The sequence below is a fragment of the Mustelus asterias genome, chromosome 8 (genome assembly GCF_964213995.1).
Source record: "Mustelus asterias chromosome 8, sMusAst1.hap1.1, whole genome shotgun sequence".
In the NCBI taxonomy this organism is placed as follows: domain Eukaryota; kingdom Metazoa; phylum Chordata; class Chondrichthyes; order Carcharhiniformes; family Triakidae; genus Mustelus; species Mustelus asterias.
Genome location: NC_135808.1, coordinates 114,936,639 through 114,962,415, shown reverse-complemented (window position 1 = coordinate 114,962,415; position 25,777 = coordinate 114,936,639). Strand labels below are relative to the sequence as shown.

Here is a 25,777-nt window from a genome sequence, read left to right as displayed (position 1 = left end):
ATCCAGATTTCCTGAACTATGGTCATCCCTCTAATGTGCTCATACCATCATTGGTTAACAGATCTTTTCCTAACTTCCTGTCCTTCCTAAATGACACATACCCTTCAATATACAGGTCCCAATCTCTCTCATCCTTTAGCCATGTCTCTGTAATGGCTATCAGATTGTTCTTATTAATTTCTATTTTTGTGTGGTATCAGTTCTTTTGTTTTGAATGATGCATAGTGTCTAGCCTCATCTGTTGACTTATTTTTAGATTTTTATTCTGTCCCTTCCTGTTATGGTCTGTTTATCATTTCATGTATTAGTACCTTTCTCTCTCGCCTTGTCTCTGTGGTTTACTACATTTTCCAAAATGGGATCCTTCGCTCCCACTAAGTTTAAACCCTCTCTTTATTTCCCTGGTTCTGTGGCTTACTAGAACACCAGCTGCAGCACAGTTCAGGTGTGAACCATCCCAACAGTCCAGATCTCACTTTCCCCAGTACTGGTGCCAGTGCCCCAAGAACTCACTTCTCCCACACCAGTCTTTGAGCCACACATTCATTTCTCTCATCTTATTTGTCTTATGCCAATTTACATATCTTCACGTGATGTGTGCAGCAGAACAGATGATGTGTAAAAATAAATTCTTTATTAAACTGATGGTTACATACTTCGTGCAACTACAACTCAAATTGCCGGATGCTGTAGCTAAAGGACAGCTATAGATAAAAGTGAACTTAGACCACAATTTGAGAGGAGGGAAAACACATTAACAAGACTTACATTTTTTTTCATTTGATTTTGGAATGTGAGCGTTACTGGTGATGTTAGCATTTGTTGTCCATCTTGTATTGTCTTGAGATGGTGGAAGTGAGTCATCTTCTTGAATTGCTGCAGTCAGGTAGGTTCCAGGATATTGACCCAGTAAAGGAATGGTGCTATCAGGATGGTAGGGAACCTGCAGGTGGTGGTGCTCCTATGCATTTGCTGCCTTTGTCATTCTAAGTTGATGTTTAGGCGCTGTTGAAGATTTGGTGAGCTACTGCAGTGCACCCTGCAGATGGTACACACTGCTGATACTATGCATTGGTGGCGGAGAGAGGGAAAGTTGAAGGTGGTAGATGGGGTGCCAATCAAATGGGCTGCTTTGTCCTGATTAGTGTTGAGCTTCTTGACTGTTATTGGAGCTGCGCTCATCCAGGCAAGTGGACAGCATTCTATCACAATCCTTAATGTCCCTTGTAGATGATGGATAGGCCTTGGGAAGTCAGAAGTTAACTTAGGCACAGGAGCACTCCCAGTCTCTGATCTGCAAGCGTAGCCACAGTATTTACGTAGCTGGTGCAGTTAATTTCTAGTCAATGGTAAGACCATAAGACCATAAGACATAGGAGCGGAAGTAAGGCCATTCGGCCCATCGAGTCCACTCCACCATTCAATCATGGTTGATTTCAACTCCATTTACCCGCTCTCTCCCCATAGCCCTTAATTCCTCGAGAAATCAAGAATTTATCAATTTCTGTCTTGAAGACGCTCAACGTCTCGGCCTCCACAGCCCTCTGTGGCAATGAATTCCACAGACCCACCACTCTCTGGCTGAAGAAATTTCTCCTCATCTCTGTTCTAAAGTGACTCCCTTTTATTCTAAGGCTGTGCCCCCGCGTCCTAGTCTCCCCTGTTAATGGAAACAACTTCCCTACGTCCATCCTATCTAAGCCGTTCATTATCTTGTAAGTTTCTATCAGATCTCCACTCAACCTCCTAAACTCCAATGAATATAATCCCACGATCCTCAGACGTTCATCGTATGTCAGGCCTACCATTCCTGGGATCATCCGTGTGAATCTCCGCCGGACCCGCTCCAGTGCCAGTATGTCCTTCCTGAGGTGTGGGGCCCAAAATTGCTCACAGTACTCCAAATGGGGCCTAACCAGTGCTTTATAAAGCCTCAGAAGTACATCCCTGCTTTTGTATTCCAAGCCTCTTGAGATAAATGACAACATTACATTTGCTTTCTTAATTACGGACTCAACCTGCAAGTTTACCTTTAGAGAATCCTGGACTAGGACTCCCAAGTCCCTTTGCACTTTAGCATTATGAATTTTGTCACCGTTTAGAAAATAGTCCATGCCTCTATTCTTTTTTCCAAAGTGTACGACCTCGCACTTGCCCACGTTGAATTTCATCAGCCACTTCTTGGACCACTCTCCTAAACTGTCTAAATCTTTCTGCAGCCTCCCCACCTCCTCAATACTACCTGCCCCTCCACCTATCTTTGTATCATCGGCAAACTTGGCCAGAATGCTCCCAGTCCCGTCATCTAGATCGTTAATATATAAAGAGAACAGCTGTGGCCCCAACACTGAACCCTGCGGGACACCACTTGTCACCGGTTGCCATTCTGAGAAAGAACCTTTTATCCCAACTCTCTGCCTTCTGTCTGACAGCCAATCGTCAATCCATGTTAGTACCTTGCCTCGAATACCATGGGCCCTTATTTTACTCAGCTCCAGGATATTGATGGTTATTCAATGATAGTCATGCCCTTGATTGTCAAGGGGAATTGATTAGATTGCTTCTTGTTGGAGATAGCTATTGCCTGCGATTCTTGCCTGTTATCAGTCTAAGCCAGAATGTTGTCCGGCCTTGCTGCACAGAGACCAGATTACTTCAGTATCTGCGGCGTAATGAACAGTACTGAACAGAACACTATGCCTTTGTCATCGTCATACATCCCCAAGTCTGACCTTATAATGGAGGGAAGGTCATTGATTAAGCAGCTAAAGGTGGTTAGGCATCAACCACCTGATGAACTCCTGTAACTGAGATTATTGGCCTGCAAAAAGCACAGCCATCGCACCTTGTGCTAGGTATGACTCCATTTTGCCCTGAATCCCATTGACTTCAACTTTGTTAGGGCTCTTTGATGCGAAGGTCAAATGACTGGCAATTCCCGAGTTTACTCTCAGTTCAATGTGATATTAGAATTTTGTTTTGAATTCTGTAAAATTTTGTATGATGCAAGACTCAGTTATGTACAAATTTTAGTAATTTCTGGGCAAAAACATGTAATGGCTGACCACTCCGATTAACAGAAATGATAATTCTCCAGGACGCCAATGGAAATTTAGTATTCACTGCGATACCCCTTGTTAAGAACCTTGTCTAGTTTCAGTAACACCAGGGAAATGTAATGTTACATGCAAGATCATTGCATCAAGTGCAGTGTTATAATAATGTCAGTATGTTTAAAAAGGAGTTAACGGTTAAATATTGCACAGTTCACTAGAGCACAGGCTGCTCAATTTGTCCTCAAATTGGCTGTTCCAGGCATCACAAAAATGTCACTTTATTTTTAAAGTTGTTCCTTTACTTGGCAGAGACTCATTGTACGTGATCTAGTTATTCTCAACCCGTAGATACTCTATTATAAGAGGTTCATCTCTGATACGGGTGCATTGATGCAGACTTGATGTTGGTTTTTATGGTACTTGGCATCTTGCCTACAAAAACAGAAAATATGAAATTTAAGTACATTCATAATCCATCATCACTGCTAATCAAGGATCTAAATCCAGCATCTTCAGTAATCAACAGCCTTAACTTTTATTTATTTCTATGTTTTTACCTCTAAATGTATTTTCATGTCATCTCCAACAGTGATAATCTGAATTCCAGATTGAATTCTGCACAGTAAGGACAAAATGTTTGGAACAAGCCCATGCCGACTGCTAAATACACCTACTGCCTCATCACTATATTCCTCAAATTCTCTTCTGAAAAAGATTTACTATGTTTTGAAACCACTTGCACTATTTGTTTCGCTGTTTTTCTTAATAGCTAACCCTTAGGCTGGATTTTACAACCCCCTGCTTAAAGGTAAGGGGACATGCAAGATTGACAGGTGGCCTGGCGCCCGCAGCTGTCACCTCTGGAATTTTACCAACTGCACAGTGCTTGTGGTGACAAAGTCCTATCTTCCCATTGCGGATATTGTTGTGCCACTGCTAAATTTCAAACAGACCTAGCAACTCCAGTCTGGGAAACCATGAGGCACTGTGGATCATCAGCAACAGAATTGTACTCAACCATAACCTGTAACCTCCTGGCCTGGCATACCTCCCACTCTGCCATTACCACCAAGCCAGGGGATTAACCCTGATTCAATAAAGAATGCAAGAGGGCGTGCCAGGAGCAGCACCAGGCATACCCAAAAGTGAGGCATCAACTTGGTGAAGTTACAACACAGGGCGGCAAGTGATTGACAAAGCTAAGCAATTCCTCGACCAAGTGATCCGATCTGAAACAAGAACAGAGGATGCTAGAAAAACTCAGCAAGTCTGGCAGCATCTGTAAGGTGTGGAATCAGTTAACATTCTGAGTAATTTAGCTCTTTGTCAGAACCGTAGGGAGAGAGAATGTGTTCAAGCTGTAAGAGTTTGCAACAAGTAGCAGAAACTTTAAGTACAAAAGACAGATGTGTGTGTGTGGGGAGTGGTTTGCATTGAGGCAATATATATATATGGGAAATATGGGCTATTTTTAAAAAAGGTTTAAGTTGGAGGAACGCGACGTTAAGTCCCAAAGGCTGCAGCGTGCCAACCGAAGATGAGATGCTGCTCCTTCAGCTTGTGCCCGGCTTCAGAAACTTCAGCCAGAAGGGCCGAGTGGATGATCCGTATCCCACTGATGTCAGCTGGAGATGCCTGTGCTGTGTGCTCAGCTTGGCAGGTTTCCCTGTGTGGCTTGTTGGTGGATTGGGTGCCAGAGCACTCCTTATTGGGCCCCTAGGCCCACTGGAGGGTTGCCACCCCATACTCCTCTTTCCTCCAGCCTTTCTCTCTAACTCCCTTCACTGAGGCCAGCCAGCTTGGCACTTGCTTCACTTATTGGGCTGGATTCAGTGCATTACGTCTTCACTCTGTCTCGCTGCAGTTCAGACAGTGGCCACCACTCAGTGGCACTGCGGGTACTGGACAGCCACCGGCCTCTGAGCGGCTGGCAGATCTCCGAGCCAGGGTTTTCTGTTCCTGAGGGTTGGAAATCCAGCCTCACCTTTTTTAATTGTCAACCGATTATATAATAAAGTACATCTGTCATTCTGCTTGGCGGGTTCCCCTTGATTTTTTTTTAATTGAAGGGGAGGAGGTTCAGCCCTACAAGCAGCACAGTGGTTAGCACTGCTGCCTCAGCGCCAGGGACCCGGGTTCGATTCCCGGCTTGGGTCACTGTGTGGAGTTTGCATGTTCTCTCCGTGTCTGCGTGAGTTTCCTCCAGATGCTCTGGTTTCTGCCCACAGTCCAAAGATGTGCAGATTAGGTGGATTGGCCATGCTAAATTGCCCCTTACTGTCAGGGGGGACTAGCCAGGGTAAATGCACGGGGTTATGGGGATAGGGCCCGGGTGGGATTGTGGTCAGTGCAGACCCGATGGGCCGAATGGCCTCCTCCTGCATTGTAGGATTCTATGAAGTGTATTCACTTCAATGTAGAAGTATGCCACTTAACTTCCATTATTTCTTCTAAAGGACTCATGTTTACGATTTAAACCCATCAGCTAATTTTCACACAGGACGTTCCCTCAAACAGTAATATGTACAACCGCCACATTATAGGAAGGGTGTGATTGGATTGGAGGGGGTGCAGAGGAGATTCACCAGGATGTTGCCCGGGATGGAACATTTAAGTTATGAAGAGAGGTTGGGTAGGCTTGGGTTGTTTTCGCTGGAGCAGAGAGGACTGAGGGGCAACCTGATTGAGGGACCTGGACAGAGTGGAAAAGGAGCAGCTGTTCCCCTTGGGTGAAGGGTCAGTCACGAGGGGATATAGGTTCAAGGTGGGGGACAGAAGGTTTGGGGGGGATGTGAGGAAAAACATTTTTACCAGAGGGTGGTGATGGTCTGGAATGTGCTGCCAGGGAGGGTGGTAGAGATGGGTTGCCTCTCATCCTTTAAAAAAAGCATCTGGATGAGTATTTGGCACATAACATTCAGGGCTATGGGCCAAGGACTTGCAGATGGGATTGGGTGGGAGTTTAGGTGTTTCTAATGTGTCTAATTTGATGGGCTGAAGGGCCTCTTCTGCACTGTATGATTATATGATTCTAACCAGATAGTCTTGATCAATGCTTGGAATGTTTTTTTTTTACGGCCACCTAAAATTTACAAGCTTTAAAAATTATTTGGATGAGCACTTGAAATATCATAATATTCAAGGATATGGGACATGGGCTGGAAAATGGGATTAGCGCACCTTTAGTGGTAGATATTGTCAGTGCAGGCTCGAAGGGCTAAAGGGCCTTTTGTGCACTGTATAGCTCTGTGACCTGAAGACAAAGGGGCTGACAAAGGTGATCTTCTGATCCAGCAATCCCTCATGTCCTGCCCTGAAGTGCTCAGGTTTCTGGGGCAGGACCTGATCTGGTTTCATGCTCTTTTGACTCCATGGCAAGAGTACCACCAGCCCATCTCAGCTGATACCTATGATAAGGAATATTTGTTGCACTTCATCCAGTATTCAACTAGTAGACTTTACAAAACTGTTCTGAAAAAACTTCCTTTGAAATTAACGTTAAAGTCACTCCCATAACCTGCAGTGCTGCTTCATACGTTAAACACGGTAAGAAGTCTCACAACACCAGGTTAAAGTCCAACAGGTTTATTTGGTAGCAAATACCATAAGCTTTCGGAGCGCTGCTCCTTCGTCAGATGGAGTGGAAATCTGCTCTCAAACAGTGCAAACAGACACTGTTGTGAGACTTCTTACCGTGTTTAACGTATGATGCAGCACTGCAGGTTATGGGAGTGACTTTAACGTTAATTTCAAACAGACACTGTTTGCACTGTTTGAGAGCAGATTTCCACTCCATCTGACGAAGGAGCAGTGCTCCGAAAGCTTATGGTATTTGCTACCAAATAAAACTGTTGGACTTTAACCTGGTGTTGTGAGACTTCTTACTGTGTTCACCCCAGTCCAACGCCAGCATCTCCACATCATACGTTAAACACACAAATGTTATCCAAATATGCAACCAGGTATGTTAAATTGAAACTGGGCTTCCCTCCACCAATTTACGAATCCCGCAAAAGCCAAGTTTTGATTTTCATTACAATGGTTACGTGTACAGGAATAACCCTGACATTCGTGAATTGTGCAGCGATGAAACAGAATACCGAGAAGGTAGTTCTTCTGCTTACCTGGCTGACCTTGTGGTGGAACCTGACCTTGCATTCCCTGTTGGTTAGGCCCACTTTGAATTGACACCTGTGCAATGCTTGGACCCCCTTGTAGACCAGCACCTGGTACAGACTGACCCGATGGGACTGGCCCACTTTGGGGCGTTGGTCTGATTGGTTTGGACAATCCTTTCCCAAATCCAATTGCCGCCAATAAAGCATTAGTATCCGCTGGGTTAAAGGTCTGCTTGTTCTGACGCAAAGCTAGAGAGAAAGAAAAATGGGAAAGTTCTTATTGCCATTAGATTTCTTTATACTGAATGATGTTCTTAATTTTATGGTATTGTTACCTTTAGATGATAAGATACTTTAAACTTGACTATATATAAATAATGGAAATGGTCCTCTAATAAAAATGCCGATTACTGTTGCATTGACCTTCTAAAGCTATTAGTAAACAGATTATAATTTTCCCCATTCATTTTGAAGTTGGAGCTCATTTTGGGGTAAGGAAACACTGACAGTGGTTACATCTGGTGTGGGGTCCAGCTGGCCATTGTTTAGTATTATTAGTTTATTTATTAGTCACAAGTAGGCTTACATTCACACTACAACAAAGTTACTGTGAAAGTCCCCTAGTCGCCACATTCCGGCGACTGTTCGGGTACACTCTGAGGGAGAATTTAGCACAGCCAATGTACCAAACCAGCACGTCTTTCAGACTGCGGGAGGAAACCCATGCAGATACGGGGAGAATGTGCAAACTCCACACAGACAGTGGCCCAAGCCGGGAATCGAACCTGGGTCCCTGGCGCTGTGAAGCAGCAGTGCTAACCACTGTGCCACCCATATAGTCATTGTTTACATGTCAGTGGGCTAAATCTGCCAGATCATTTCTCATAGCCAGGCCTGAGCCTTTCCTCACCCACTGTCTATGCACAAGCATTTCCAGGGGTGATCACTGGTCAGGAACCAGGAATTGAACAGTGGTCCGCTTTCCCCTCCTTAGCAAGAGAACATTCAATTGTAATGATTACCCATTGCTACTCTGCTTGAGATTGGCCACCTCAACAAAGACCAGAGATCACAAGTAGAATCTTTCTAGTCTATAAGGCTTGGTATTACACAATACACTTCATTTAAAGTAAAGTTTATTTATTAGTCACAAGTAAGGCTTGCATTAACACTGCAATGAAGTTCGTGAGATTCCCCTAGTCGCCACACTCCGGCGCCTGTTCGGGTCAATGCACCTAACCAGCTCTTCTTTCAGAATGTGGGAGGAAACCGGGGCACCCGGAGGAAACCCACACAGACACGGGGAGAGCGTGCAGCCTCCACAAAGTGACCCAAGCTGGGAATCGAACCTGGTTCCCTGGCGCTGTGAAGCAGCAGTGCTAACCACTGTACTATCGTTCTGCCCTTCATTAGTCACTGAACTTGATCACGATATTGTAAAGTATACTAAAGGTGCCTTTTGCTGCACTATCTTTTTCTCCATATTGATATCTTCAATGTTAGATTTGTCAAAGTTGGACAACGTACTCTGGACGAATTCTGAGTTTTAGAATCATTCTTCTCAGAGGAAGTTTTACTATTACACAAATTCTAATGTTAGCCTATCATTTTTCAGACACACTATTGCCTCTTACTGAAGAAGTTGATGTTAAAATGGCATATTTTATTCACTTGCTTCAATTGCCATATCCAGACTCATTATTACACCTGTAGATTTCCCTTCAATAATTGAACTTGCTTTCAAGTTTAAGTTACTTCATTCGAATTTAATTCAATGCAGGTGAGTTAAGGCCACTTGTCTAATGTTAATGTGCAAAAAGATTGATTGCAGACATGGGTTTTATCAGCAATAGTCCTGTTTAGCTACACATGCATACAGCAATGTGAATAGTGTAGCACATGCCATTTGATGTAGTACCCTGTAAGATAGCATGCATATGCAAAAGAGTTAAAGATACCATGCACTGCAATTAACAGGCCATATGCCACAAAACAAATTTAGAGGGAACACAGGTTACCAGCCTAACCTGTAGTTACAAACACCTAAAGGCATTTTACTGTCTGTTAACAGTGAGTTTATCTCAAGTGAGCAAATAAGTACTGTCTGAACCAACAGTGGGATAGCTATAGTTACTTGGCAGGTGAGTGACTAGTGGTGTGCCTCAGGGATCAGTGTTGGGACTGCAATTGTCTACAATTTACATAAATGATTTGGAGTTGGGGACTTGGTCCCCAAAATTCGCAGATGACACTAAGATGAGTGGTAGAGCAAAGTGTGCAGAGACACAGTCTGCAAAGGGATATAGATAGTCTAAGTGAGTGGGCAAGGGTCTGGCAGATGGAATACAATGTTGGTAAATGTGAGGTCATCCATTTTGGTAGGAATAACAGCAAAATGGACTATTATTTAAATGATTAAAAACTTGCAACATATTGCTGTGCAGAGGGACCTGGGTGTCCTTGTGCGTGAATCGCAAAAAGTTGGTTTGCAGGTGCAGCAGGTAATTAAGGCGGCAAATGGAATTTTGTCCTTCACTGTTAGAGTTTAAAAACAGGGAGGTTATGTTACAGCTGTATAAGGCGCTAGTGAGGCCACACCTGGAGTACTGTGTACAGTTTTGGTCTCCTTACTTGAGAAATAATATGCTGGCTCTGGATTCATAGGTTGATTCCGGAGTTGAGAGGGTTGGCTTATGAGGAGAGACTGAGTAGACTGGGCTATACTCATTGGAATTCAGAAGATTGAGGGGAGATCTTATAGAAACATACAAGATTATGAAGGGAATAGATAAGATAGAAGCAGGGAGGTTGTTTCCACTGGTGGGTGAAACTAGAACTAGGGGGCATGGCCTCAAAATAAGGGGGAGCAGATTTAAGACTGAGTTGAGGAGGAACTTCTTCACCCAAAGGGTTGTGAATCTGTGGAATTCCCTGCCCAGTGAAGCAGTTGAGGCTACCTTGAATGGTGGAGCAGGCTCGAGGGACCAAATGGCCTACTCCTGATCCTAGTTCTTATGTTCTTACGAGTAGCTCTGTTGCACTGCCGTGTAGGTTCGTGAACTAGTCATAGTAGCCTTTTCTCTTGAGAGTTCTACATTGCATTTGGCCCTATGAACCTGCTCTGCCCGATAACATCATGACCGATCTGGTTGCGGTCTCAACTTGCCTTTTCAGTCTGCCCCTCCCATAAACCTCGACTACCCTCTCTATCAAAAATCTATCCAAATCAGCCTTGAATAAATTCAATTATACAGTTGAAAAATTCTCCTTATCTTCATCTTAAAAGGCGGACCTCTTACTCTTAAACTATGTTCCCTAGTCTGCCCTAACAATAGGAAACATCCTTTTGGTATCCACCCAGTCAAGTCCTCTGAAGATCTTAAATATTTTGATAACATCAGCATAACGAACCATTCTTGAGGAATAAAGGACCAACACTTGTAAAATCATCAAAATAATCTCTAAAGTTACTTTGCAGGTCAGTTCAGGAATGTTCGTTTAGTCAACAGCACTAACAGGTTTTCCCCCCAGAGATGCCAGGAAGTATAGTAGCTCACCATTGGCATAGTTTCAACTTTTTAACCATACTGGCTGGCTTCATTACTAACATTCCAAAGGTGTGTGGGTTAGGTTGATTGGCTATGCTAAAGTGACGCTAGTGTAAGGGTAAAAATGTGGGGTTATGGGAATAGGGCCTGGGTGGGATTGTTGTCTGTGCTGACTCGATGGGCCAAATGGCCTCCTTCTGCCCTGTAGGGATTCTATGATAATTCTGATAGATGATTTAAAATCTTAAAATCCAGTGAAGAGACTTTGAATAAGGTATAAATGCATTATTTAATAAAGCTAATATTTAGATTCTTTGCTATATTTTTGCCACTTAAGAATTCAGACAATTTCTGACAATGGGCGGCACGGTAGCACAGTAGTTAGCACTGCTGCTGCACAGCTCTAGGGACCTGGGTTCGATTCCTGGCTTGGGTCACTGTCTGTATGGAGTTTGCACATTCTCCTCGTGTCTGTGTGGGTTTCCTCCGGGTGTTCTGGTTTCCTCCCACAGTCCAAAGATGTGCGGGTTAGGTTGATTGGCCATGCTAAAATTGCCCTTTAGTGTCCTGAGATGCATAAATTAGAGGGATTAGCGGGTAAAATATGTAGGGATATGGGGGTAGGGCCTGGGTGGGATTGTGGTCGGTGCAGACTCGACGGGCCGAATGGCCTCTTTCTGCACTGTAGGATTCTAGGAATTTTTCAGATGCTGTTATGAAAAAACAGAAACAATTACAAAGTTATCTTTTTGTTCCCCGTTATTCCCCCGAAGACAACAAAAAACTTGCATTGTACCTCCACTCTCAGATTCCCGCTCCTCCCGAGTGGTGTTGAGTTTGTCGAGTAGGTTGCCACACATTTTGTTCAATGCCTGGATGTGTTTCTGCAGTCAAGAGAAAATAGGCAGCTTGAGAAATAATGTGGGAATATTACTTTTCCATCAGATTGCTGAGTTGACTCTATGGTAACCTCGCTAGGTTGCATTTAGCTTGTGTCCCTCATTTACTAGATGATATCTGAATGCTTTGCAATGAGGAAAAGTACACATTGAACCCAACAAAGTGGAAATAAACTGAGGTACTAGATTGAAGTGATCATCAAATTCAAGAGTCATGAGCTGTTCTTTTTAAAAACAAGTATGGGGACAGGGAACTGAGAAGTGAGTCCTAAATAGCAATGAATGCATGGGGTTGTGAAAATGAGGAGAAAGCTAGTTTGCAGAGGATACATAAGTCAGGAGATGTCAAAAGGTAGCTAGGCTTTTTTTATTATTTCATGGGATGTGGTTGTCACAGGCAAAGCCAGCATTTATTGTCCATAATTGTCCTTGAGAAGGTCGTGATGAGCCACTGCTGCAGTTCATGTGGTGTAGGTACACCCACAGTGATGTTAGGGAGGGAGTTCAGGATCTTGACCCAGCGGATAGTGAAGAAACTGAGATATAATTCCAAGTCAGGATCATGAGTAGTTTTGGAGGGGAACCTCCAGGTGGTAGTGTTCCTATGCATCTGCACCCTTGCCCTTCTAGGTGGTAGATACTGCAGGGTTGGAAGATGAAGAAGGGGGTTGGTATAATGCAATTGCTGGCACTGTACATCTGTGGTGGAAGGAGTGAATATTTGTGGATAAGGTGCCAATCAAGTGTGCTGCTTTGTCCTGGATGTTTTTGAGCTTCTTGAATGTTGTTGAAGCTGCAGTCATCCAGGCAAGAGGAGTGTACAAAAATTGCAAAACAAGAATGTATGCTGTGACACAAGGAGCTAGTGGATCATGAACAGGCTTGAAATGTCGGATTATGTAACTTTTTGTATGGGAGAATGTGGGCTGTGAATACTTTGGCTAGGTTTAAATATCAGTTTGAGGTAGATGAGACCAATTAAGAAGGCAGGCCTTGAATGATTTAAGGCAGTATTTTTCAAACTTGTTTCTGGAGACCCACTCTTACCAAATGGCCGACCCCCATGCCACGTTCACTTCCTACATAATGTGACAGGTGAGCCTGCCTGGTCCTCACGATCTCACTCCAGTCAAGTTCACAGGATGAGGGGGCTAAAAGCAGCGCAGAATTCAGCCGGATCCTTTGTGCAATCTTCACCTTTTTGTGAGAATGGAAAATTCCACCTCGCACATGTCGGCTGTCGTGAAGGGCAAGAGCAACAAAATGATGCCCCATTGTGATTCCTTTGCAATTAACCCAGTTCGGTCTGCAATTTACAACCGTGTAGCTATTCAACACTTCAAAGATCTGTGCGGCAGCCATGCTGGTGAAGCAGCTCAACAAATCTTCAACGCATTGTGCCACACAGACCTAAAGTAAACTAACAAGGCTGTGCAATCTGTAAAGTCTGTACTTCCGTCCAATTGTATTGAGATATCCTGTGCTAACTTTAACCGAGAAATAAGTTGTACTTCTAAATTCTCAGCAATATCACATTTGACGAGACACTGTGTTATCACTAAATGGTGTGGAGATGCCGGTGATGAAGACTCGCCTGATGAAGGAGCAGCGCTCTGAAAGCTCGTGATTCCAAATAAACCTGTTGGACTTTAACCTGGTGTTGTGAGACTTCTTACTGTACATCACTAAATGGGATGCATTTCAGTTTTTCAGTGGACTTTTCATTGAAGACCATGTGAACCATGTTTAATGGTGCAGGGAGAATAAATTTCTCTGCAACAGTGTGGGACATTTTCTCTCTAGCTACGTGGTAAGCTGCCATGTAAGAGGCTAATTGTGCTTTGTCACACAGTGTTAAATTTCTGCTAAGAACTTGAGCTGACGATTTCAGTTCTTGCTGCATCCTGAGAAAAAAATCCAAAGGTTCTCCAGATCACCATGTTTAGTCTTCAGATGTTTTGGTAGTTTTGAGGGTTTTGGTCTCTCATTCGCCAGTATTTCTCTGCATATAACACACATGGGATTTGTGTTGACACAATTGACAAAACCATACCTCAAAAAATCATCTTTATACTGCCTAGTTCCTGATTTTAGTTTTTTTTCTTTGCAAACTGTTCACTACACTCCCTGATGCCCTGTTTTTTTATTTAACACAAATACTGCTCTGTCCTGTCGTGGAGACAGCAGAGCAGCTAGTGCTCTTTCTGGCAGATTCACATGCGAGGTCCTAGCCAGTAGGTTTATCAGCTATTGACGTCCCTGGCCCTTACTTTCACGTTAACAGAATGATCCATGTCCACAATCGGTTTTCTAGAAAGGGAAAGAAAACTAGCACCAAGGACACATACGTATAGGATGGTTGGCGCCAAGTGCACATACTTGGCGTGCTGACCTGCTTATTCTTGACTTGTGTGGTCATACACTGTACTGATGTGAGATGTTACCCAGAGAGAAAATGGAAAAAATGGTCAGGTGAATGATCTTTGGGGACCATTTTTGGTGACCATTTTCCAACATCCCACAAGCCACCCACAGCTTGCGACCTCCACTTTGAAAATCACTGATTTATGGCATGGAGGTGGGTTGCAGCAGTAGAAAGGAAGGAGATAGTTAAGACTGGTGGTGGCTTTAGTATGGTAGAAAAAAGTTGTTTATTGCATCCTGCAGTAACCAACCCAGTACTCAGTTGCTCACTGTGGTAGTTGAGATAGAATCAGAGCAACAGAAGGTGATTCAGCCCATCATTTCTGTGCTGGCTCTGTGAAAGAGCTATCTAATTAATTCCAGTCCTTTGTTCTTTTCCTATCGCCCAGCAAATCTTTTCTTTTCAAGTATACTTACCTAATTTGCTTTTGCATGTCACTACTGAATTTGATTCCCCCACCTTTTCTGGCTTGATTCAGATCAAGGTGCAGTGAATGGGTGACTGTTAAATGAGGATTAAATGCACTAAGAATCACAGAATTGTTACAGCCCATCCTCACTGCACAGGCTCTCCAAATGAGCAATTTATCTGTTCCCAGTTCCCTCCCTCCCTCCTCAAGACTCTGCACGTTCTTCCTTTTCAGTTAAGTCCAAATCCCTTCTGAATGCCTCAGGTGAACCTGCCTTTACCACACTCTCAGGCGGTGCATTCCAAACCTTAACCACTCAGTAAAAAGTTTCTCCTCGTATTTCTTTTGCTAATTACTTTAAATCCGTGCTCTGTTGTTCTTCATCCTTCCATGAGTGAGAGCAGTTTCTCCCTCCCTACTCTGTCCAGACCCCTCTTGATTTTGAATACCTTTGTTAAATCTCCTCTCGACCTTCTTTTCTTTCAGGGCAACAGTCCCAACTCCTTTAATCTAACTTTATAACTAAAGTTCCTCATCCCTTGAAAAATTCTCATGAATCTTTTCCGCACCCTTTCTATTGCCTTCACATCCTTCCTAAAGTGTGGCACACACAACTGGACACAATACTCTCACTGAGGCTGTAGTAATGACTTATACAAACTCAACATAACCTCTTTGCTCTTGTACTCTATACTCCTATTAGTAAAGCCCAGGATACTGTATGCTTTATTAACTGCTCTCTCAAACTGTCCTGCCACCTTCATTGATTTATGCACATATAGATCCAGGTCCCTCCGGTTTTCCACCCCCTTTAGAGTTTTACCCTTTATTTTCTATTCTCTCTCCATGTTCTTCCTACCCAAGTGAATCGCTTCACATCATCTGCAACCTGTCCCACCCGTTCCACCAAGTTGTCTATGTCCCTTTGAAGTTCTGGACGACCCTTCTCAATGCTTCCAGGTTTTGTATAATCAGACTTTGAAATTGTACCCTGCATACCATAGTCTAGATCTTTAAAGTATAGTAGGAAAAGCAAGCTGCAAAGCTTAGATCTAGTTAAAAAAAATAAACATTTCAAATGTCAGAATCTTTCCTCCTTTTACATGCAGCTGGTCAGTGACGTTTCAGCCCTTAAATATTTTGGTTGTTTGGTCCACTTATCCCCTGATTCAACACCAACTCTCCTTCATAATCTGGGGAAAAGTGAGGACTTCTGCCGTGGTGTTTGTGGTCTTCACATAACGCTGTTTCTTTGATCATACTGGATATGATTATCACCACAACAGCCTGTGAATTCTTCAAGTGGCCAGCTGGCATTTCCTGCTTGCAGCTAGTCACTTCGACTTGGATTTGTTTTGATTACAAGCAAACCGATGATAGTTCTAAACAGAAACGAAGCCACACCTGAGCTACATCAGGTGCTAGGCGTGCTGCCTCTGCACTCAGCTGCTTCTCCTGTTCTTCCACCTCTGGGTCTGGTTTAGTCCGGAGATGATCTGGAACCACCTCATGACTGAAAACAGGAACTCGACCCTCTGTTAGTTTCTATGAAAAGAATGATACAGAAACAAGATCATAGACATTGGAGCATTTTTGACATCCCCCCCCACCCCAGTTCTCAAGGGTAAAAGGTGCAATTTTATTTTATAACTTCAACCAGATATGTGAACCGCTATCTTGCTAACTACCTGTATAATGTAACCTCTTCTTCTTCTCTGTTACAATCCCCTCAAATGTTAATTTATTCAGAAGCTTAATTTTGGATTTTCTCTGAGTCCTCAACTGCTCCAACTTGAATTAACACAAAGAAAGGAAGCATATTTATAGATTTGATTTTTGTTTTGATTGTTACATGTATTAGCATACAGTGAAAAGTATTGTTTCTTGCACGCTATACAGACATTTATAGAGTGCTTTTCTCATCCACAAGAGGTTATAAATTGAATTATAGCCAAATAGTTTTTCTTAAAGTTTGATCACTTGTCTAGCAAGCAAACACAGCAGCCAATTTTCATACTGCAGGTCCCAAATGACAATGAGATGAATGACTAGTGTTGATTAATTCATACAGAGAACCTCCCTAACCTCTTTGACTATGTCATAGTATTCTCTTTGTACCATCATGGAATTTTTTACATTGTCCTGAGCTGTTGATCAGGGCCTCTCATAACATCTCAGCAGGAAGAGGCATCGCTGACATTGTAGCGCTTCCTCAATATGAATTATCAGTTTAGATTATATGCTCAAATCTTAGACTCGGGCTTGAACCTGTTGACTTCCTGACTCAAAGGAGACTGATTGAACTAAACTCGTACACAATTTGTTAACTTCCTCTGAAGGGAAGAAACAACAATCAGAAGCTTAAAATGTTGTAGCCCTTCACAGCCTTTTAACTATTTGGAGTTTTAGTTTCAGGAAGTCCAATTATACATTATCAGCTGAAAATCTCTTTCTTGTATTGTTTCAAGTCAATAAATGCCATGTGTGAAAGTGGTCAGGTGATATGTTCCAAATAATCCATTAAAGGTGCAGATTTTTAATGTGAAAACGGAGCTAAAATTTCCACTTAACTCTTTTATTCATTCATGGGACATGGGCATCGCTGGCTGGCGGGCATTTATTGCCCATCCCTAGTTGCCCTTGGAGGCTAGTAGAGGGTCAACCACATTGCAGTGGCTCTGGTGTCACATGTAGGCCAGACCAGGTAAGGATGGCAGATTTCCTTCCCTAAAGGACATTAGTAAACCAGATGGGTTTTTCCGACAATCGACAATTGCTTCACTTGTCATCAGTCGATTCTTAATTCCAGATATTTTTTATTGAATTCAAATTCCACCATCTGCCGTGACGGGATTCGAACTTGGGTCCCCAGAACATTATCTGAGTTTCTGGATTAATAGTCTAGCGATAATACCACTAGGCCATCGCCTGCCCATTGGCAATACAATAGGACTTTTCCATGCTGTGATCGAATATAATTAAATCTGTGCTTTTAATGGTTGCTTTTATTAAATTCATTGAAAGTGCCACAAAGAAAGTACAGTAGAAGGCATCAGAATCTTTCGGTTTAGCAGTTCTAATGGGATTGACACACTATTGCACTTAACAGAGAGGTCTTCTGGCACGGAGTAGCATCCCTGCCTGAGCCAAAATGCTCTGGGTTTGAGTCTCATTTCAGGACAAGCAGGTTGATTATCATCTTGGAATTCCTCGCAATATGTTTATGGCAGGTAGTATGAGCAGGAGAGTCCCCTGGTCAGCCATGTTTGTTGTGGAGTGGTGTCCCCTCAAGCTATAGTCTCTGGCAACAGGCTAGTGGCCTGTTCCAGGAAAAACGAGGTACTTAGACATAAGCATGTGCTCCATTTGCCTCAGACAGCTCTAGGCATGGCAAGAGAATTTAGGTTGCACTTAATAAGCACGTGGCTTCACATTACAACAGGACGTTTTGTCTATTATCATCTCACAACAGGGAGGTGTGTCATTCGGAATGTCTACAGGGAAGAATTGGGTGACCAGGTAATTCTTTCACAATGACCACAAATATTTCTGCGGTTCTGCTTAAGCACAGGAACATTCGCCAAAGTACCTTACATTGAGGGGGGAAAGCGATGGATTTCAAGGAGCTGTTATACTTACACATGCATTATAAATTATTACTCAATGTTTACTGTTTGACTCTACAAATCATACAGTTGCAAGTAAATAATTAATTCAGTCTATCTGAAGTTGGTCTGGCACTTCATAGTTCCATCTTTCAAGGCTTAAAATATATCCTTGTATAATTTACAAAAAGCACTTTACTGCAATCAGAATGAATTATCCGACCTGGACTGTATTAGTGTGCAAGGCTAAAAGCTAAAGAGATAAATATCAAATGTAGGAATTTATGGAAGCTATCATCAGGTTGATTGAATGTGAAAACCTACATTGCAACACTGCCTGCATGCTCGGGCAGTGAACTAACGGGGTATATTCCGAACTTTGCTCACCAGCAAATACTCCCTTACCCAGACCCCCAAACTGAACCAGGTTTTGAAGGCCAGGATGCTTACACTGTAACACCTTGAGGTCTCAACAGAATCAAAGCTCTCCTTTCACAGTTGGGTGAGCTATAGTTGCTGCCGTGAATGCAAATATGGATAGAATTTCACACTCATTTGTCCATCTGATTGTCCAATTTCCTAATCTGCAATGCTAATTGTATATTAAGTGAGTTTAATTTTAATGCAAGTGGTGGGTGTTAATTGGGGATTTGCTCAGCAATGATCAAGCGACAGTCAGATCAAGCCCAAGATGAGGTGCTGCTGGAATCTGAAACCAAAAGAGCAAATGCTGGAAAATCTCAAGCAGGTCTGGCAGCACCTCTGCAAGGAGAGAAAAGAGCTGACATTTCAAGTCCAGATGACCCTTTGTCAAAGCTTTCTCTCCTGACAGATGCTGCCAGACCGGTTGAGATTTTCCAGCATTCTCTCTTTTGGTCCAAGATGGGGTGTGGTGCCTTAGCTTGTGGGCTTGGATCTTGTTTATCCCTCTTGTGAGGGGGCCACGAATTGGATTCAACAGGAGTTTGAATTTGGTTTTTAGAGGCCTCCCCCCACCACCACCCCCCCACCTTCCCCCTCCTCCACCACCCCCCTTCCCCACCACCCCCCTTCCCCCTCCCCTTCCCCACCACCCCCCTTCCCCCTCCCCTTCCCCACCACCCCCCTTCCCCCTCCCCTTCCCCACCACCCCCCTTCCCCCTCCCCTTCCCCCTCCCCTTCCCCCCCCCCTCCTTCCCCCCTCCCTCCCCCCCCCTTCCCTCCCCCCTCTCCCCCCCTTCCCTCCCCCCTCTCCCCCCCTTCCCTCCCCCCTCTCCCCCCCCTTCCCCCTCCCCCCCCTTCCCCCTCCCCCCCCTTTTAGAGTCTAGAAATCAAGATTTCTAGACTCTAAAAGCTTCATGGGATACGGGGAGAGTGCGGGAATATGAGGTTGAGATCGAGAATCAGCCATGATCACACTGAATGGCAGAGCAGGCTCGATGGGCCGAATGGCCTACTCCTGCTCCCATTTTCAATGTTTCTATTATCTCAGCTCCACCTTCCTGATCTACACCCCTATCTCTTGAATCCTTTACTATCCAAAATGTGGTGATCTTCAGTGATTGAGCATCAACAACAACTTTGGGTTAGGGAACTCTGAAGATCCACAACCCTCTCGAATAAAGATATCTCTCCTCACCTCAGTCTGAAATGACTGAATCCTTATTCTGAGATTGCAACACCAGTTTAAGATTTTGCAGCTAGAGAAGGAAGGTGAAGAACTGGGTTTGAGAAGTACCAGATCTCAGTGAAGTAACACAACAGCCTCAAATGCAAGAGTAAAATACTGTGGATACTGGAAATCTGAAATGGAGTTAGAAAACCCTCAGTATGCCTGGCAGCATTGGTGGAGATAGAAACAGAGTTAATGTTTCAGTTCTGATGGAAGGACATTAACTCTGGTTCTCTCTACACGGATGCTGCCTGGGCAGCTGTGTACATCCAGCGTTTTCTGTTTTAATACTAGTGATGCGAAGTACACTCATTACCTACCATTAACTCATCATCACGGTCAGGAGAAAGTAGCAATGGGATGATGACCTGATTTCTTAGGAGTGGTGTTTTATCATTTTTCAACAGCTTGTTCAGGGTGTTCAATTGCCCAGATACCAGAGCAAAGTTATCCAACACTGAGGGCCTGGAAGTGAATGTAACAGAGGTTAAGCAAAGATCTCACAGCAGATGAGAAAAGATAGCAACAAAAACAAAAGATGTTGGCAGCCCTGTAAATCCATCAGAAAATTTAGGTTAATATTTGTGTGTAAACATCAGTCAGAACTGGAAACTGGAAGCGGAGGATCCAGGTAGGAAGGATGATGGGTGAAATATGTTTTATTGGACTTGGTCTCAAGCTAAAGCAAACCAAAACATTTATCTTGATCTCATTTTGTACTCTGAAGTAAAATATGCTTATACCACCCCTTTATCAGACTAAACACAATGAAGAGAAATGGAAAGGCATGGGTCTTTCTGTATCTATCCTGTCAAATCATGTTAGAATTTTATAAGTTTCTATGAAGTTCCCTCTCACTCTTTTAAGCTCCAATTAATATAATCCTCACCGATTTAGTGTCTCTTCATATGATAGACCTGGCATCGCAGGAATCAGCCTGGTAAACCTTCGCTGTACTCCCTCTATAGCAAGAAAATCCTTTCTCAGATAAGGAAACCAAAACTGCACACAATACTCCAGGTGTGGCCTCACCAACGCCTATACTGTTGCTATTCCTATACTCAAACCCTCTCGCTATGAAGATCAACATACCATTTGCCTTCTTTACTGCCTCTTGTACCTGCGGGCTTACTTTCTTTCAGTGACTAATGCACAAGGACACCAAAGTTTCGCTTCTCCACCTCTCAATCTACACCCATTCAAATAATAATCTGCCTTCCTATTTATGCTACCATAGTGAATAACCTCAAACTTATCCACATTATACTGCATCTGCCATGCATATGCCCACTCACTCAGCCTGTCCAAATCACGCTGCAATATCTCTGCACTCTCCTCACAGCTCACCCTACCACCCAACTTTGCATCATCTGTATATTTGGAGATAATACATTTCATTCCCTTGTCCCAATCATTAATATATAATGTGAACGATTGGGGTCCTAGCACAGATCCCTGTGGTACCCCACTAGTCACTGCCTGCCAATGAGGAAAAAAAAATTATTCCAACTCTGCTTCCTGTTGGCTAACCAGCTTTCTATCCATCTCAAGACACTACCGCAATCCCATGCACTTTAACTTTATATAGTAATCTGCGATGTGAAACCTTGTTGAAAGCCTTCTGAAAGTCTAAATAAAGCACATCCACCTGGTCAACTCTATTATGTTAACATCCTCAAAGAATTGATTTGTCAAGCATGGTTTCCCTTTTGTAAATCCATGTTGACTTTGTCCAATTATACTGCTGCTTTCCAAATGTTGTGCTATGAAATCCTTGAAAATGGATTTTAGCAACTTCCCAGTACCGACGTTAGGCTCACTGGCCTATTGTTTCCTGTCTTCTCTTTGCCTTTCTTTCTGAATAGCGAGCTCACATTAGCTACCCTCCAATCTGTAGAAACAATCCCAGAAATGGAAGAATTTTGGAAAATGACCACCAATGGATCTACTATTTTGAGAGCCACTTCCTTAATACTCTGGGGTGAAGATTATCAGGCTCTGGAGATTTATCCACCTCCAATCTCAATAGTTTACCTAAAACCATTTCTCACTAATATTGATTTCCTTCAGTCCTAACTAAAACTTGTGTTTTTCAGAACTTTTGGTACACTATTCACGTCTTCCTTTCTGAAGACAAGATGCAAAGTATGAATTTGGTTCCTCAGCCACTTCTTTGTTCCCTGTTATGAATTCCCCTGTTTCTGACTGTAAGAGGCCTACATTCATTTTTGTCAATCTTGTTCTCTTTAGATACCTATAGAAACTTTTACAGTCAATTTTTATGTTCTCCACTAGCTTACTTTCATATTCTATTTTTCCTTCTTAATCAATCCCTTGGTCTGCCTTTGCTGAATTTTAAACTACTCCCAATCCTCAGGTCTATTGCTTTTTCTTGCCAATTTGTATGTTCATTGAATTTAATACTTTCTTTAATTTTCTTTGTAAGCCATGGTTTGACCACAGTCCCCTTTCCAGTCTTGCGCCAAATAGGAATAAACAACTTTGAGTTCACATATTCGTTCCTTGAATGTCCACCCCCTGTCCTTCCATTCAGCAATGTTTCCCAGTCCATCATAGCCAACTCATGCCTCGTACCATCATAGTTACCTTTATACTAGGGAAAGATGAGATAATATAGAGCTCATTTTAATTCAGGCGACCATAGAGCCTTTGTTTATCATCTGAGGCTGGAGTCCTACTCAGGTGCTGGACATGAAAGATTTGGAATGAACATATATCATGAAAATATAATTGCAAATGTGCCATAGTTTATTCTTATGATGAAATGTAAAAGTAACCATGGCAATGCCACTGAATGAGAAATGCACTGCATAAAGAAAACATTGCACTTAAGCAGTTTTGTCACTATTAGCTGTGTAGCCAATGTCCTGAGTTGAGGTGTGTGTGAGTCCAGCTGTAACGTGTTGGGATTGAAATTCCTCTGGTATTTTAGTGCAGAGGTGAATGTAATTTGTATCGGATCATGTGTGCGCTGTTTTTTTAAAGTTAACCCATTGAGAAACATTAACCCATGAAAACAGCAGAGTTTTGTCCGCTTTCTGCCAGCCAAAGTTTCCATATGCTAAATGTTCTCAGCATAACTGGTTCCAGGTGTAAAACTCATACACAATTCTATTTCAGCAGTAGCTCCACCAACATCAGTCATCAATACACCTTCCAGATATCCTCAGAACAGACAAATTCAAGGTGTGTGAGATTCAACAGCACAAGTAATTGCACAGTATAGTACAGACAGAAGGAAGTATTTTCTTTCAAGAGGGGCACCTTACCAGTTCATTCGTTCGAATTCATTCTCTAATTTGAGGATGAAAGCTGCCAAAGAGCTTTTCAGGTCAGCCACCCGGCTGATAATGGCGTCCACAGATGCCTCCAACTGCTTTTCTTCTTGTGGCTAGGGGAAGTTACCATTGAACTTTAATGAGACATAGCATTTCTACAAAACAATTCACTCTGTGAACAACACATGTCCCAACAATACTGTTGACTATCAAGGAATCTGCAAAGGTGCTCAAAGCATGAAATTCATCAATGGAAAATCTTCATAAATGAAGGCTGCTCAGCAATAGAAAGCAGGACAAGGCTCATTTATTTGCCAAATTCCTTCCCTCTTTTTCTCCTGAAAGTATTAACGTATTCTTGGATATGATTCCATAGGTACTGCTTGCCTTCAGGCATCTTATGTAAGTGACCCTGCTTCACTTGGTTGATCAGTAAATGTTGGCCATGGGGACACTAAGTGATCAACGAGTTACTGGACAGTGATAAGAATGGGGAACCATAGCTCATTCTCTTCCTCAGCCCAATTATGGCAACTACCAACTTGGTTAGCACACATCCACAGTTCAAGTCCCACTCCAGACATTGGGGCGCTGGATGACATTCCAGTGCAGTATTCAGGGAGGGCCACACTGTTAGAGTTGGTGGCTTTCAGAGGCGGCGTTAAAGCGAGACCCTGGCTGGGTTATTGGGTGAACTTAAAAGATTTCACAGCACCATGAAAAACAGCAGATAGGCTGGTGCCGGTGTCCTGACCCACATTTATCCCATAACCAACATCAGCAAACAGATGATCTGATCATTATTACATTGTTGTATGTTCTGCACAGATTGGCTGCTGCATTTCCTACATTAAAACTGGGGCTGCACTTTATAGAAACATAGAAACATAGAAACCCTACAGTGCAGAAGGAGGCCATTCGGCCCATCGAGTCTGCACCGACCACAATCCCACCCAGGCCCTACCCCCACATATTTTACCCGCTAATCCCTCTAACCTACGCATCCCAGGACTCTAAGGGACAATTTTTAACCTGGCCAATCAACCTAACCCGCACATCTTTGGACTGTGGGAGGAAACCGGAGCATCCGGAGGAAACCCACGCAGACACGAGGAGAATGTGCCAACTCCACACAGACAGTGACCCGAGCCGGGAATCGAACCCGGGACCCTGGAGCTGTGAAGCAGCAGTGCTAACCACTGTGCTACTGAAATTTCTCATTTCCGATTTTCAGCATCTGCAGTATTTTTGCTTTTGCCATAAAGTAATGCACAAGTCCTTTGGGGTATCCTGAGGAAGTGAAAAGGTGCTGCACAATGGCAAATGTTCTTTTCCCCGTAAAAGAAAGAGGCTTGCATTTATATAGCCCACTTCTCACTCGCCCAAGATCTTCCAGAGCACCTTTCTGGGTATTTCATACCAAAAGCAAAATACACTACAGGATGCTGGGAACAAAGAGAAGTGAAGTAGTCACCGTCGCGATGCAGGAAACGCGACAGCCAATTTACACACAGCAAGATCCGACAAATGCCATAATGACTGAAAATCATGAGTTGCATGGGCGGTATGGACAAGTTGGGCTGAAGGGCCTGTTTCCATGCTGTAAATCTCTATGACTCTATAATTAATAAATACATTGAACATAAGTCCTTCAATGCAGGAAAATGGACTGAAAACACCGGTGGAAGTGATCCCTGCTCCCTCCTCTGGATAAATGAGAGCCAAGTACACTGAGCGGTTAGTTTAACATTAACCCAATACGGGTGACTATAACTGCCCTCTGCAATGGCCTAGAAAGCCACTCAGTTTAAGGACAATTAGTGGTGGACAACAAATGCTGGCCAGTGTCAAGCACATTTCTTGAAGGTTAGAAACAACTCCTGGATGGGCTCTTTCTCTTCCCCCACCCCAGCCTTGCTCTCTCCCCCCACCCCAGCCTTGCTCTCTCCCCTTCTTCACCAATCATTCCCTCCCCCCCCTTGCCTCTATCTTTCTCCTCACTTTGCCTTGTGTTTTTTTCACCCCTCCTTCCACTTTCACTCTTTCCCCTCTTTGACTCCCCCTTTCCCCTCTTCTTTTCTTCCCTGTTTCTCCTCATTACTGTTTTTCTTTTTTCCCCCTCTATCATTCTGTCTGTCCCCTCTCTCTACCTGTCTTTGTTCTTTATTCTCTCTCTCTCTCCGCTGTCATTCATTCATTGTCTTTTTTCTCTCTTCGCTGTTTTCTCTCCCCCAATCATTCATTGTCTTTCTCTCTCTCTCCCCCTGTCATTCATTAATCCTTTCTGTCTTTCTCTCCCTCTGTCATTTATTTATTCATTAATTTTCTCTTTCTCTCTCTCTCCAGCTGCTCACCTGCATCTCAGCCTGTTCCCTTTGCCGTTTCCGTTTCCGGGTGAGCCGTGGGGGGTGGGAGGTCAGAGGGCCGCGGGGCGGGGCCAGGAGATGAGGCGAGAGCGAGAACGGCGACGCTGATCGATAAGGTGGCGGCGGCGGCCGGGGGCATGAGAGCGGCCAGCGACATTTCCGGGGGCGAGAGAGACTCCGAGGTAACCGGGTGGGGTTTGGGGTTAGTGTCTGTGCACACACACACACACAGAGGGAGAGCTACCTGCTCCTTACACCCTGGCTGCATGGGCAGCACAGTTTGTGGGTACCCTGTCTAACCAGCCTGCCTGCCCGCCCACACACACACAACACACTCAGCCCTGCTCCTGACCAACTTCACCTGCCATTTGCACTGCACTCAGCTTCTCCCTCTGAATTCT

At 43.6% G+C, this 25,777-nt stretch overlaps 2 protein-coding genes across 6 annotated transcripts in view; one reads left to right on the top strand and one right to left on the bottom strand.

Moving 5' to 3' along the window:
• Positions 1-613: 613 nt before the first annotated feature.
• On the bottom strand, positions 614-25,777 carry med8 (mediator complex subunit 8). Of its 2 annotated transcripts, XM_078218784.1 has the most exons (8): positions 25,365-25,400; positions 23,002-23,123; positions 20,032-20,176; positions 15,860-16,000; positions 11,519-11,606; positions 7,181-7,423; positions 4,196-4,285; positions 620-3,488 (listed from the first exon to the last, which is right to left on the bottom strand). In XM_078218784.1, exons 1-7 carry the CDS (start codon positions 25,368-25,370, stop codon positions 4,224-4,226), a joined length of 807 nt encoding a protein of 268 aa, XP_078074910.1. In that variant the 5' UTR covers positions 25,371-25,400; the 3' UTR covers positions 620-3,488; positions 4,196-4,223. The 2 variants fall into 2 exon arrangements, with proteins under 2 accessions (XP_078074908.1, XP_078074910.1); XM_078218782.1 differs by lacking the exon at positions 4,196-4,285 and having other exon boundaries at positions 614-3,488; positions 25,365-25,777.
• Positions 25,445-25,777, top strand: part of szt2 (SZT2 subunit of KICSTOR complex) — a 195,857-nt gene continuing 195,524 nt past the window's right edge. For all 4 annotated transcript variants that reach the window (XM_078218778.1, XM_078218776.1, XM_078218777.1 and 1 more), the window contains exon 1: positions 25,445-25,558. In XM_078218778.1, the coding sequence (XP_078074904.1) occupies positions 25,514-25,558 (45 nt within the window). In that variant the 5' untranslated portion in view covers positions 25,445-25,513. The remainder of the gene's footprint in view (positions 25,559-25,777) is intronic.